Source organism: Oncorhynchus mykiss, chromosome 16 (assembly GCF_057628025.1).
Source record: "Oncorhynchus mykiss isolate SJ-2025 chromosome 16, ASM5762802v1, whole genome shotgun sequence".
Classification (NCBI taxonomy): domain Eukaryota; kingdom Metazoa; phylum Chordata; class Actinopteri; order Salmoniformes; family Salmonidae; genus Oncorhynchus; species Oncorhynchus mykiss.
This window is the reverse complement of record NC_143037.1, coordinates 6,414,984-6,430,000: the sequence shown is the minus strand read 5'-3', so window position 1 is coordinate 6,430,000 and position 15,017 is coordinate 6,414,984. Positions and strand designations below refer to the sequence as shown.

At 47.5% G+C, this 15,017-nt stretch overlaps 1 protein-coding gene across 1 annotated transcript in view; it reads right to left on the bottom strand.

Annotated features, from left to right (window-relative positions):
• Window positions 1–15,017, bottom strand: part of mcu (mitochondrial calcium uniporter) — a 139,878-nt gene that overhangs the window by 56,045 nt on the left and 68,816 nt on the right. Inside the window, exon 2 of the mRNA XM_036946050.2 lies at window positions 8,496–8,594. Within this exon, the coding sequence (XP_036801945.2) occupies window positions 8,496–8,594 (99 nt within the window). The remainder of the gene's footprint in view (window positions 1–8,495; window positions 8,595–15,017) is intronic.

Here is a 15,017-nt window from a genome sequence, read left to right as displayed (position 1 = left end):
ATGAGTCCAAATGCAGTGGTCAGTGGACAAACTAACGAGGAGTTGAATATATCTGTCTGAAAATAAGTTGTCACCTGTTCAGAGCCACCGGATAACGAGACAGCATCTGCCCCAGTGCTTTTCAATCTGGTGTGGCGCTGACAGTTTCAAAGCAGCAGAACGAAATGTGTTTACCAGACACATTCAATATTCACAGAAAACTATGAAAAATGTTTGACATCCTGCCAAACACCAGATACTACCAGGAAGTCCCAGCATCCTGTCAAACAACAGATAATACCAGGAAGTCCCAACATCCTGTCAAACACCAGATAATACCAGGAAGTCCCAACATCCTGTCAAACTCTAGGAAGTCCCAACATCCTGTTAAACACCAGATAGTATCAGGAAGTCCCAACATCCTGTCAAACACCAGATAGTATCAGGAAGTCCCAACATCCTGTCAAACACCAGATAATATCAGGAAGTCCCAACATCCTGTTAAACACCAGATAATACCAGGAAGTCCCAACATCCTGTCAAACTCTAGGAAGTCCCAACATCCTGTCAAACACCAGATAGTATCAGGAAGTCCCAAAATCCTGTCAAACACCAGATAGTATCAGGAAGTCCCAACATCCTGTTAAACACCAGATAGTATCAGGAAGTCCCAACATCCTGTCAAACAACAGATAATACCAGGAAGTCCCAACATCCTGTCAAACACCAGATAGTATCAGGAAGTCCCAACATCCTGTCAAACAACAGATAGTATCAGGAAGTCCCAACATCCTGTTAAACACCAGATAATACCAGGAAGTCCCAACATCCTGTCACGATACAGAGACTCTACTTCCTATAGCATCAGCTCATGTTTCTCACCATCCCCCAACAATAAACACAGACCGAATGTCACTAATGTGTACCGAGATAGAACACACACACACAGTAGCTAATGTGTACTGAGATAGAACACACACACACTCAGTAGCGTATGTGTACTGAGATAGAACACACACACACACACAGTAGCTAATGTGTACTGAGATAGAACACACACACACAGTAGCTAATGTGTACTGAGATAGAACACACACACACACAGTAGCTAATGTGTACTGAGATAGAACACACACACACACAGTAGCTAATGTGTACTGAGATAGAACACACACACACACACACAGTAGCTAATGTGTACTGAGATAGAAAACACACACACACACAGTAGCTAATGTGTACTGAGATAGAACACACACACACACACAGTAGCTAATGTGTACTGAGATAGAACACACACACACAGTAGCTAATGTGTACTGAGATAGAACACACACACACTCAGTAGCGTATGTGTACTGAGATAGAACACACACACACAGTAGCTAATGTGTACTGAGATAGAACACACACACACACACAGTAGCTAATGTGTACTGAGATAGAACACACACACACAGTAGCGTATGTGTACTGAGATAGAACACACACACACAGTAGCGAATGTGTACTGAGATAGAACACACACACACAGTAGCGAATGTGTACTGAGATAGAACACACACACACACACACACACAGTAGCTGATGCGCTCAGAGATAGAAAGATGCATGTAAACAGAACTGAGGAAGCATCTCCCACTCCAATACACATGACAAAACACACACACACAAGCGACACAAGACAGACACACACACACACACACAGCCAGGGAGCCTCCCTTTTCCATTTCATTCAGAATATCAGGCAGGTAGCAGCGTATGTGTGTCTGTGGGTCTCCAAGCGTGCACGTGGACACACACACACACACACACACAACAAAAATCAAGGAAAGAGAGACTACTAGCTAATGCACTTGTCCACAGCAGAGCACTCAAGGAACAAAAATCATCTTCTCTTCATCAAAATTTAATTCCTTCCAAGTGTGTGTGTGTGTGTGTGTGTGTGTGTGTGTGTGTGTGTGTGTGTGTAGAGCTGAGCAGCACTGGTGAAATATATACACCTTTTAAACCTGTTCAATGTGTCCTCTATTGAGCTCCAATGAGAAGCTCTGATCTGACTCGGGGACTCAGTCAGCTCGGCTAATGTTACACACAGGGCCTCTTTACAATCAGCAGGGGGCACTACTGTAATAATATGAAGAAGTGGGAAATGTTTTGGCCTGTTCACTCACACACACACACACACACACACACACACACACACACACACAAGCCAGGAACACTGAACACACTCCAATTGGCCTACCAGGAGGTGGCAACATCCTGTCAAACACCAGGAAGTCCCAACATCCTGTCAAACACCAGGAAGTCCCAACATCATGTCAAACACCAGGTAATACCAATATCCTGTCAAACACCAGGTAATACCAACAGATCCACAGAATGATGTTCATTGACTACAGTTCATCATTCAACACCAAGCTCAGAGCCCTGGGTCTGGACGCCAAGCTCAGAGTCCTGGGTCTGGACACCAAGCTCAGAGCCCTGGGTCTGGACGCCAAGCTCAGAGTCCTGGGTCTGGACGCCAAGCTCAGAGCCCTGGGTCTGGACACCAAGCTCAGAGCCCTGGGTCTGGACGCCAAGCTCAGAGCCCTGGGTCTGGACACCAAGCTCAGAGCCCTGGGTCTGGACGCCAAGCTCAGAGCCCTGGGTCTGGACGCCAAGCTCAGAGTCCTGGGTCTGGACGCCAAGCTCAGAGCCCTGGGTCTGGACACCAAGCTCAGAGTCCTGGGTCTGGACACCAAGCTCAGAGCCCTGGGTCTGGACACCAAGCTCAGAGCCCTGGGTCTGGACACCAAGCTCAGAGTCCTGGGTCTGGACACCAAGCTCAGAGTCCTGGGTCTGGACGCCAAGCTCAGAGCCCTGGGTCTGGACGCCAAGCTCAGAGCCCTGGGTCTGGACACCAAGCTCAGAGCCCTGGGTCTGGACGCCAAGCTCAGAGCCCTGGGTCTGGACGCCAAGCTCAGAGTCCTGGGTCTGGACGCCAAGCTCAGAGCCCTGGGTCTGGACACCAAGCTCAGAGTCCTGGGTCTGGACACCAAGCTCAGAGCCCTGGGTCTGGACACCAAGCTCAGAGCCCTGGGTCTGGACACCAAGCTCAGAGTCCTGGGTCTGGACACCAAGCTCAGAGCCCTGGGTCTGGACACCAAGCTCAGAGCCCTGGGTCTGGACACCAAGCTCAACGTCAGCAAAACAAAGAAGCTGATGAATGGCTTCAGGAAGCAGGGGAGGGAACACGCTCCGATCCACATGAACGGTACTGCAGTAGAGAGAGTCAGCAGTATTAAGTTCCTCAGAGTCCACATCACAGAGGACTTGACACGGACCAACAACACCACCACTCTGGTCAAGATGGCGCAACAGCGTCTCTACTTTCTAAGGCGGCTGGCTGCTCTGCAAATACTACCACCGCACCGTCGAGAGCTCCCTGACCGGTTGCATCAAACTGGACTGACCACCTGCTCTGATTCTCCACATCTTAGAACACATGCACTCACACACCCACACACTCACTCATCCACCCACACACAGACACATCCACCCACACACAGACACATCCACCCACACAGACACATCCACCCACACAGACACACACATCCACCCACACAGACACACACATCCACCCAGAAAACAGACACATCCACCCAGAAAACAGACACATCCACCCACACAGACACACATCCACCCACACATCCACCCACACAGAGACACATCCACCCACACAGAGACACATCCACCCACACAGACACATCCACCCACACAGACACATCCACCCACACACAGACACATCCACCCACACACAGACACATCCACCCACACACAGACACATCCACACACACATCCACACACACAGAGACACATCCACCCACACACACACACATCCACACACACACACACCCACCCACACAGACATCCACCCACACACACCCACACAGACACATCCACCCACACAGACACATCCACCCACACAGAGACACATCCACCCACAGAGACACATCCACCCACACAGAGACACATCCACCCACACATCCGCCCACACAGAGACACATCCACCCACACAGAGACATCCACCCACACAGACACATCCACCCACACACAGACACATCCACCCACACAGAGACACATCCACCCACACAGACACATCCACCCACACAGAGACACATCCACCCACACAGAGACACATCCACCCACACAGACACCTATCCACCCACACAGACACACATCCACCCACACATCCACCCACACAGACACACATCCACACACACAGAGACACATCCACCCACACACACACACATCCACACACACACACACCCACCCACACAGACATCCACCCACACACACCCACACAGACACATCCACCCACACAGACACATCCACCCACACAGAGACACATCCACCCACAGAGACACATCCACCCACACAGAGACACATCCACCCACACATCCGCCCACACAGAGACACATCCACCCACACAGAGACATCCACCCACACAGACACATCCACCCACACACAGACACATCCACCCACACAGAGACACATCCACCCACACAGACACATCCACCCACACAGAGACACATCCACCCACACAGAGACACATCCACCCACACAGACACACATCCACCCACACATCCACCCACACAGACACACATCCACCCACACAGACACACATCCACCCACACAGACACCCACACAGACACACATCCACCCACACAGAGACACATCCACCCACACAGACACACATCCACCCACACAGACACATCCACCCACACAGACACATCCACCCACACAGAGACACATCCACCCACACAGAGACACATCCACCCACACAGACACACATCCACCCACACATCCACCCACACAGACACACATCCACCCACACAGACACACATCCACCCACACAGACACCCACACAGACACACATCCACCCACACAGAGACACATCCACCCACACAGACACACATCCACCCACACAGACACATCCACCCACACAGAGACACATCCACCCACACAGACACATCCACCCACACAGACACATCCACCCACACAGACACATCCACCCACACACAGACACATCCACCCACACACAGACACATCCACCCACACACAGACACATCCACACACACATCCACACATCCACCCACACAGAGACACATCCACCCACACAGAGACACATCCACCCACACAGACACATCCACCCACACAGACACATCCACCCACAGACACATCCACCCACACACACATCCACCCACACAGAGACATCCACACACAGACACATCCACCCACACACATCCACATTCACCCACACACAGACATATCCACCCACACACAGACACATCCACCCACACAAAGACACATCCACCCACACCCAGACACATCCACCCACACCCACACATCCACCCACACCCACACATCCACCCACACCCACACAGACACAGACACATCCACCCACACAGACACATCCATCCACCCACACATCCATTCACCCATCCACATCCACCCACACATACACATCCACCCACACAGACACATCCACCCACATCCACCCACACACATCCACCCACATCCACACACACACATCCACCCACACAGACACATCCACCCACACAGAGACACATCCACCCACACAGAGACACATCCACCCACACAGAGACACATCCACCCACACAGAGACACACCCACCCACACAGACACACCCACATCCACCCACACCGACTGTGTACAAAATAACTCCTACTATTGAACGGCAGCCCCACGCAGCACAACTGACGCTACCAGACTATTTTATGGTTGTAAAATACTGCCCAATTTATTCCCCCTTTCCCCAAAACACGGGTAAATATTGGACTATAAAATGTGCCTTCCTGTTTTACACTGATGCTAAAATGTTTATTATATTCTACTGAGACATTGACTTTCTGTTGGTATTCTTATCTTTTATTATGTCTTGTTGTCCAGAAGGAAGCTGTAGTCAGTCTGCTGTAGTCAGCAGTCAGGTAGGTGCTGTATACTGTATCTATCCAGTATCTTCAACACACACCAGGATATTCCATCTATCTACTGTAGTTAGTCTACTGTAGTTAGTCTACTGTAGTCAGTCTGCTGTAGTCAGTCTACTGTAGTCAGTCTACTGTGGTCAGCAGTCAGGTAAGTGCTGTATACTGTATCTATCCAGGATATACGACCAACACATCTTCAAAACACACCAGGATATTCCATCTATCTACTGTAGTCAGTCTACTGTAGTTAGTCTACTGTAGTCAGTCTGCTGTAGTCAGTCTACTGTAGTCAGTCTGCTGTAGTCAGCAGTCAGGTAGGTGCTGTATACTGTATCTATCCAGTATCTTCAAAACACACCAGGATATTCCATCTATCTACTGTAGTTAGTCTACTGTAGTCAGTCTGCTGTAGTCAGTCTGCTGTAGTCAGTCTACTGTAGTCAGTCTACTGTGGTCAGCAGTCAGGTAAGTGCTGTATACTGTATCTATCCAGTATCTTCAAAACACACCAGGATATTCCATCTATCTACTGTAGTCAGTCTACTGTAGTTAGTCTACTGTAGTTAGTCTACTGTAGTTAGTCTACTGTAGTTAGTCTACTGTAGTTAGTCTGCTGTAGTCAGTCTGCTGTAGTCAGTCTACTGTAGTCAGTCTGCTGTAGTCAGTCTACTGTAGTCAGTCTGCTGTAGTCAGCAGTCAGGTAGGTGCTGTATACTGTATCTATCCAGTATCTTCAAAACACACCAGGATATTCCATCTATCTACTGTAGTCAGTCTACTGTAGTTAGTCTGCTGTAGTCAGTCTACTGTAGTTAGTCTACTGTAGTCAGTCTGCTGTAGTCAGTCTACTGTAGTCAGTCTGCTGTAGTCAGCAGTCAGGTAGGTGCTGTATACTGTATCTATCCAGTATCTTCAAAACACACCAGGATATTCCATCTATCTACTGTAGTCAGTCTACTGTAGTTAGTCTACTGTAGTTAGTCTACTGTAGTTAGTCTACTGTAGTCAGTCTACTGTAGTTAGTCTACTGTAGTTAGTCTACTGTAGTTAGTCTACTGTAGTCAGTCTGCTGTAGTCAGCCTACTGTAGTCAGCCTACTGTAGTCAGCCTACTGCAGTCAGCAGTCAGGTAGGTGCAGTATACTGTATCTATCCAGTATCTTCAACACACACCAGGATATTCCATCTATCTACTGTAGTTAGTCTACTGTAGTCAGTCTACTGTAGTTAGTCTACTGTGGTGAGCAGTCAGGTAAGTGCTGTATACTGTATCTATCCAGGATATACGACCAACACATCTTCAAGACACACCAGGATATTCCATCTATCTACTGTAGTTAGTCCGCTGTAGTTAGTCTGCTGTAGTTAGTCTGCTGTAGTCAGTCTGCTGTAGTCAGTCTGCTGTAGTTAGTTAGCCTACTGTAGTCAGCCTACTGTAGTCAGCCTACTGTAGTCAGCCTACTGTAGTCAGTCTGCTGTAGTCAGTCTGCTGTAGTCAGTCTGCTGTAGTTAGTCTGCTGTAGTCAGTCTGCTGTAGCCGACACGTTCTCCCCCTCTATCTACTGTAGTTAGTCTACTGTAGTCAGTCTGCTGTAGTTAGTCTACTGTAGGCGACACGTTCCCCCTTCTATCTACTGTAGTTAGTCTGCTGTAGTTAGTCTGCTGTAGTCAGTCTGCTGTAGTCAGTCTGCTGTAGTCAGTCTACTGTAGTCAGTCTACTGTAGCTGTGTTCCAGATCAACTCCTAGTGATGAGAATGTAATCTCTATGGCCCCGTCCAATTACACACACACACACACACACACACACACACTTCCAAAGGAGCAGAACTATAACATCTGCAGTTTGCGGTGGAGGCCTAGAGATGGATGATGTCCTCAGAGAGACATCCCAGCTAGCGAGGCCTCTCCATTCTGACTCTAATGGAGGCTGAAGAGGCCTAGAGATGGATGATGTCCTCAGAGAGACATCCCAGCTAGCGAGGCCTCTCCATTCTGACTCTAATGGAGGCTGAAGAGGCCTAGAGATGGATGATGCCCTCAGAGAGACATCCCAGCTAGCGAGGCCTCTCCATTCTGACTCTAATGGAGGCTGAAGAGGCCTAGAGATGGATGATGTCCTCAGAGAGACATCCCAGCTAGCGAGGCCTCTCCATTCTGACTCTAAGGGAGGCTGAAGAGGCCTAGAGATGGATGATGTCTTCAGAGAGACATCCCAGCTAGCGAGGCCTCTCCATTCTGACTCTAATGGAGGCTGAAGAGGCCTAGAGATGGATGATGCCCTCAGAGAGACATCCCAGCTAGCGAGGCCTCTCCATTCGGACTCTAATCCACTCAGAAGTAGATGAGAGTCAGTAAGATTCTCTCTCTTTCACACAGTAGATGAGACACATTCCATCAGCCAAAGAAACACACCCAGACAATACAATACCACACCACTGAACAGCGGATACAGCACGGGACACACACACACCATTACTCACCGAAACACACACACACACACCCAGCAGTACTACTAACCTGGGTTGAGAGGGCGGTTGAGAGGCTGGTGGGAGGCTGGGTGAACAGTGCAGAGCGGGAGGCTGACCGCAGGCCATGTGCTCTCCTGACAGGCTGGTCCTGATGGAGGGGAGAGAAGAGAACAACAGTCAGGACCGTGACAGAACCAACCGTCAGAACACTGACAGAATCAGCCGTCAGAACACTGACAGAACCAGCCGTCAGAACACTGACAGAACCAGCCGTCAGAACACTGACAGAACCAGCCATCAGAACACTGACAGAACCAGCCGTCAGAACACTGACAGAACCAGTCGTCAGAACAGTGACAGAACCCGACAGAACACTGACAGAACCCGTCAGAACACTGACAGAACCGTTAGAACAGTGACAGAACCAGCCGTCAGAACAGTGACAGAACCCGTCAGAACACTGACAGGACAGTGCGTCTGTCCCACCCGGGATGAAGAGGACGAAGTAAGTAAAACCAACCCATAAGAGCTTCCCAACCCCCCACCTCCTGCCCCCCCAGGTTAGTGGTGGTGCTTAGGGCAGTGATGGTCACGAAATTTTGTTGACGGTAATTCGCCAGCCAAATGACCGCGGTCACCTTAATAACCATTAGAATAGCAAAACAAATATATATATTTTTTTTAGGTATATTTTCTCCTCTGCTCCTGACTGACTATGTCCCAGAATGCCTCCAACAAATATTTACATCCTTCTAAAGATATGAACATATTCGATGCAAATATCAAAACCCACAACATTAAAAAACAGACACATTCAGAGAACTACACTTGATGTTAACCTGATCCCCACACAGGAAGTGTGTGTCACGATGTCAGACATAAGTGGTGGTAGGCTGTTCTATTCTACATAGGAGAGAAGAGCTGACGTATATAAGAGCTGTATCTACTGTAAAGCAGTCATTTCAATGAGCAGACAACCCCATTTTAAAACCACTTCCCATTTTAAAAACCAACTATCAGGTCATGGGTAGAAGTTGTGTGTAAAAATGTATCAACAGAGCAACTCCCTCTGTAGAGCAGGGACTAGGGAAGGGATCGAGGAGATGAACACACACACACACACACACACACACACACAGCTGTCACTCAATGATGAAAGAGCGTTTGAGCCTGCAGCAATCCAGGACAGGATTAGTAACGTTTACTATCTATCTATCTACTGATCGATCTATCTATCTACTGATCTATCTATCTATCTATCTATCTATCTATCTACTGATCTATCTATCTATCTATCTATCTACTGATCTATCTATCTACTGATCTATCTATCTACTGATCTATCTATCTATCTATCTATCTACTGATCTATCTACCGATCTATCTATCTACTGATCTATCTATCTATCTACTGATCTATCTATCTATCTATCTATCTACTGATCTATCTATCTACTGATCTATCTATCTACTGATCTATCTATCTATCTATCTATCTATCTATCTATCTATCTATCTATCTATCTACTGATCCATCTACTGATCCATCTATCTATATACTGATCCATCTACTGATCTATCTATATACTGATCCATCTATCTATCTGCTGATCTACCGATCTATCTATCTGCTGATCTACCAATCTATCTATCTGTTTACCGGTCAACCAGTCAGTCAGTCAGTCAGTTTACCAGTCAGTCAGTCTGTTTACCAGTCAGTCAGTTTACCAGTCAGTCAGTTTACCAGTCAGTCAGTTTACCAGTCAGTCAGTCAGTCAGTCAGTCTGTTTACCAGTCAGTCAGTTTACCAGTCAGTCAGTTTACCAGTCAGTCAGTCAGTTTACCGGTCAACCAGTCAGTCAGTCTGTTTACCAGTCAGTCAGTGAGACAGTCAGTCAGTCAGTTTACCAGTCAGTCAGTCTGTTTACCAGTCAACTGATTAATCAACCAGTCAGTCAGTCTGTTTACCAGTCAACTGATTAATCAGTCAGTCAGTCAGTTTACCGGTCAACCAGTCAGTCAGTCAGTCTGTTTACCAGTCAGTCAGTCAGTTTACCAGTCAGCCAGTCAGTCAGTCAGTCAGTCTGTTTACCAGTCAGTCAGTCAGTCAGTCAGTCAGTCAGTCAGTCAGTTTACCAGTCAGTCAGTCAGTTTACCAGTCAGTCAGTCAGTTTACCAGTCAGTCAGTCTGTTTACCAGTCAGTCAGTTTACCGGTCAGTCAGTTTACCAGTCAGTCAGTCAGTTTACCAGTCAGTCAGTCAGTCAGTCAGTTTACCAGTCAATCAGTCAGTTTACCAGTCAGTCAGTCAGTTTACCAGTCAGTCAGTCAGTTTACCAGTCAGTCAGTCAGTCTGTTTACCAGTCAGTCTGTTTACCAGTCAGTCAGTTTACCAGTCAGTCAGGCAGTCAGTCAGTCAGTCAGTCAGTCAGTCTACCAATCAGTCAGTCAGTCAGTCAGTCAGTCAGTCAGTCAGTCATCCAACTCAACCAATATCACACTGAGGCTAAGTACTGTACATCACACCAGAGAGAGAGGGGGGAGGAGAGAGAGAGCGAGAGGGCTGAAAGAGAGAGAAAGAGGGGCAAAAGAGAGAGAAGGGGGGAGAGAGAGGGAGGGGGGGGCTGAAAGAGAGAGAGAGGGGGGAAAGAGAGAGAGGGGGGGGAAGGAGGGAGAGAGAGAGGTGGAAGGAGGGAAAGAGAGAGGTGGAAGGAGGGAAAGAGAGAGGTGGGAGGGAAAGAGAGAGGTGGTAGGGAAAGAGAGAGGTGGTAGGGAAAGAGAGAGGTGGTAGGGAAAGAGAGAGGTGGGAGGGAAAGAGAGGTGGGAGGGAAAGAGAGGTGGGAGGGAAAGAGAGAGGTGGGAGGGAAAGAGAGAGGGGGGAGGGAAAGAGAGAGGGGGGAGGGAAAGAGAGAGGGGGGAAAGAGAGAGAGAGGGGGGAAAGAGAGAGAGAGGGGGGAAAGAGAGAGAGAGGGGGGAAAGAGAGAGAGAGGGGGGAAGAGAGAGAGAGGGGGGAAAGAGAGAGAGAGGGGGGAAAGAGAGAGAGGGGGGAAAGAGAGAGAGAGGGGGGAAAGAGAGAGAGAGGGGGGAAAGAGAGAGAGGGGGGAAGAGAGAGGGGGGGGGGGAGAGAGAGATGGGAGGGAAAGAGAGAGGTGGGAGGGAAAGAGAGAGGTGGGAGGGAAAGAGAGAGGTGGGAGGGAAAGAGAGAGGTGGGAGGGAGAAAGAGAGGGGGGAGGGAGAAAGAGAGGTGGGAGGGAAAGAGAGAGGTGGGAGGGAAAGAGAGAGGTGGGAGGGAAAGAGAGAGGTGGGAGGGAGAAAGAGAGGGGGGAGGGAGAAAGAGAGGGGGGAGGGAGAAAGAGAGGGGGGAGGGAGAAAGAGAGGGGGGTAGAGAGAGAGGGAGAGAACATATCACCTAACACCGTAAAGGGGGAAGAAGTTGTCACGAGAATTATCAATTCCAATGAAAATAACAATCAATCAATAACTCTGACCAATCCCCGAGATCTGTAAAACCACGGGTTTAATAATAATTAGTCAAAGACTCAGTTTATGCAAAAACGATAGTACAGTTTACTCAGAGAACGTTCTAGAGTCAAGAATACAAAAACATACTTCCACACAAACAGTAGGTGAGTTTTATCCTTCTCCGTAGTTCTCACCACTGTGTATCACTGCCCAGCCGACAGGTCCATTCCTCGGAGATTAGGGAGACCTTGAGAAGTACTCCCTATGCCCTCATAAATTCCTCAGAGGCCCAGCCAGGACGGTCCAAACACAGTTTTAATTGTTCTTCGGTATTTTACTAGGCACACACACACACACACACACACACACACACGCGCGCTCAAATCCTAAACTACGCCTTGCTCAGACAGTCTGTTTAACCTAATTCCGACTAAAACTACACATCATCAGATTATAATTTTATGATTCTAATCCATTTAAATTATTACAATTATAAGGTTTCAGAGTGGAATTATTTTATCATTATCTTTCACATAATCCTTATTTTATCATGAGTGTTTGAAAATATGCAAGCAGCACGAACACACACACACACACACACACACACACACACACACCTCTTCAGATTAGATGTCAACAGTGGTGCACAGGCCCAAGAGGCCACAACAGTTTGTCGCCGAGGCCACTATCACCCTAACGACAGGGCACTTCTGACCACCCCACTTAGCCACTCAACTTTGATGGCAGTTATTAGACTCCACTTACAGACACACACACACACACACACACACAACAGGGACAAACCGAGCCCTCTGAACTAACACTCCGGTCCTGCTCTGACCACCCCTTGGGGTATCAAACTCATTTTGCCCGGGGGCAACATTCAGTCTTCACCGAGGTCCGGAGAGCTGTCTTTCAAATGGGTTAAATTGCCTTGCTGTCAAAATCCACAAGAAAAACTCTGCTTTCCAAATACTCCAATATTGCACTGCTCCCAGACCTGCGGCTCTTTGTCGGACACCCAACAACACCCCGACTCTAACCTTTCTGACTGAGCAAAACACACTCATCTATATGAGCCTCCACTACCACAGAGTCTCTTCAACATCTATGTGAGCCTCCACTACCACAGAGTCTCTTCAACATCTATATGAGCCTCCACTACCACAGAGTCTCTTCAACATCTATGTGAGCCTCCACTACCACAGAGTCTCTTCAACATCTATGTGAGCCTCCACTACCACAGAGTCTCTTCAACATCTATGTGAGCCTCCACTACCACAGAGTCTCTTCAACATCTATATGAGCCTCCACTACCACAGAGTCTCTTCAACATCTATGTGAGCCTCCACTACCACAGAGTCTCTTCAAAATCTATATGAGCCTCCACTACCACAGAGTCTCTTCAACATCTATATGAGCCTCCACTACCACAGAGTCTCTTCAACATCTATGTGAGCCTCCACTACCACAGAGTCTCTTCAAAATCTATATGAGCCTCCACTACCACAGAGTCTCTTCAAAATCTATATGAGCCTCCACTACCACAGAGTCTCTTCAACATCTATGTGAGCCTCCACTACCACAAAGTCTCTTCAAAATCTATATGAGCCTCCACTACCACAGAGTCTCTTCAACATCTATATGAGCCTCCACTACCACAGAGTCTCTTCAACATCTATGTGAGCCTCCACTACCACAGAGTCTCTTCAAAATCTATATGAGCCTCCACTACCACAGAGTCTCTTCAACATCTATATGAGCCTCCACTACCACAGAGTCTCTTCAACATCTATGTGAGCCTCCACTACTACAGAGTCTCTTCAAAATCTATATGAGCCTCCACTACCACAGAGTCTCTTCAACATCTATATGAGCCTCCACTACCACAAAGTCTTCCTGTCTCTTCAACATCTATTGGTTACAAAATCATCTTAGCAGTGATAGGAACATCTTCAAACTAGATGAAAGTACTTCCAGTTTAAGGACTAATTGTCCCATAGGTAAACGTGGACTATCACTTTAAGATCAGAGTAGTCCCTCCCATAGGTAAAGATCAGAGTAGTCCCTCCCATAGGTAAAGATCAGAGTAGTCCCTCCCATAGGTAAAGATCAGAGTAGTCCGTCCCATAGGTAAAAGTGGACTATCACTTTAAGATCAGAGTAGTCCGTCCCATAGGTAAAAGTGGACTATCACTTTAAGATCAGAGTAGTCCCTCCCATAGGTTAAAGTGGACTATCACTTTAAGATCAGAGTAGTCCGTCCCATAGGTTAAAGTGGACTATCACTTTAAGATCAGAGTAGTCCCTCCCATAGGTTAAAGTGGACTATCACTTTAAGATCAGAGTAGTCCCTCCCATAGGTTAAAGTGGACTATCACTTTAAGATCAGAGCCTCCGTCCCATAGGTAAAAGTGGACTATCACTTTAAGATCAGAGTAGTCCGTCCCATAGGTTAAAGTGGTGTCACGGAACGTTCCTTAATAAATAAATAAAAATCCGACACTAGATCAAAACAACAAGCTTGTTTGAGGACGTGACCCCAATAGTGCTGAACATGAACCAAAATGAGTTTAAAATAACTAATTGACCAACTTAGGTTCTTATTTCTTCCTGTGAGCTCAAATGTGCACATTGCAATGCATTTTCTCTAGAGATAAATCAGATCAGCCCGAACTGTTGATATAGTAGTGAGTACATACTTTAGCACAGAAAACATGATAATAAACTACAATGACCATAATCCATTGCGCACCTACTTCGCCAATCGGTGTTTCTTTTACACCTGCTACATAAAAGAGACAGAAGAATGTGCAATCGAGAGAGAGAGAGAGAGAGAGAGAGAGAGAGAGAGAGAGAGAGAGAGAGAGAGAGAGAGAGAGAGAGAGAGAGAGAGAGAGAGAGAGAGAGAGAGAGAGAGAGAGAGAGAGAGAGAGAGACAGAGAGAGACAGAGAGAGACAGAGAGAGAGAGAGAGCAGTTTCTTCACAAGCTACAGTATCTCTATCTGAAAATACATGATCTAAGTCGTAGTTGGTACTCAGCAGTCATAAAAGTATGCCTTCTTTACTTTGAAGAACTACTAAAATAGTGATTTTTGTCAGACGGCAG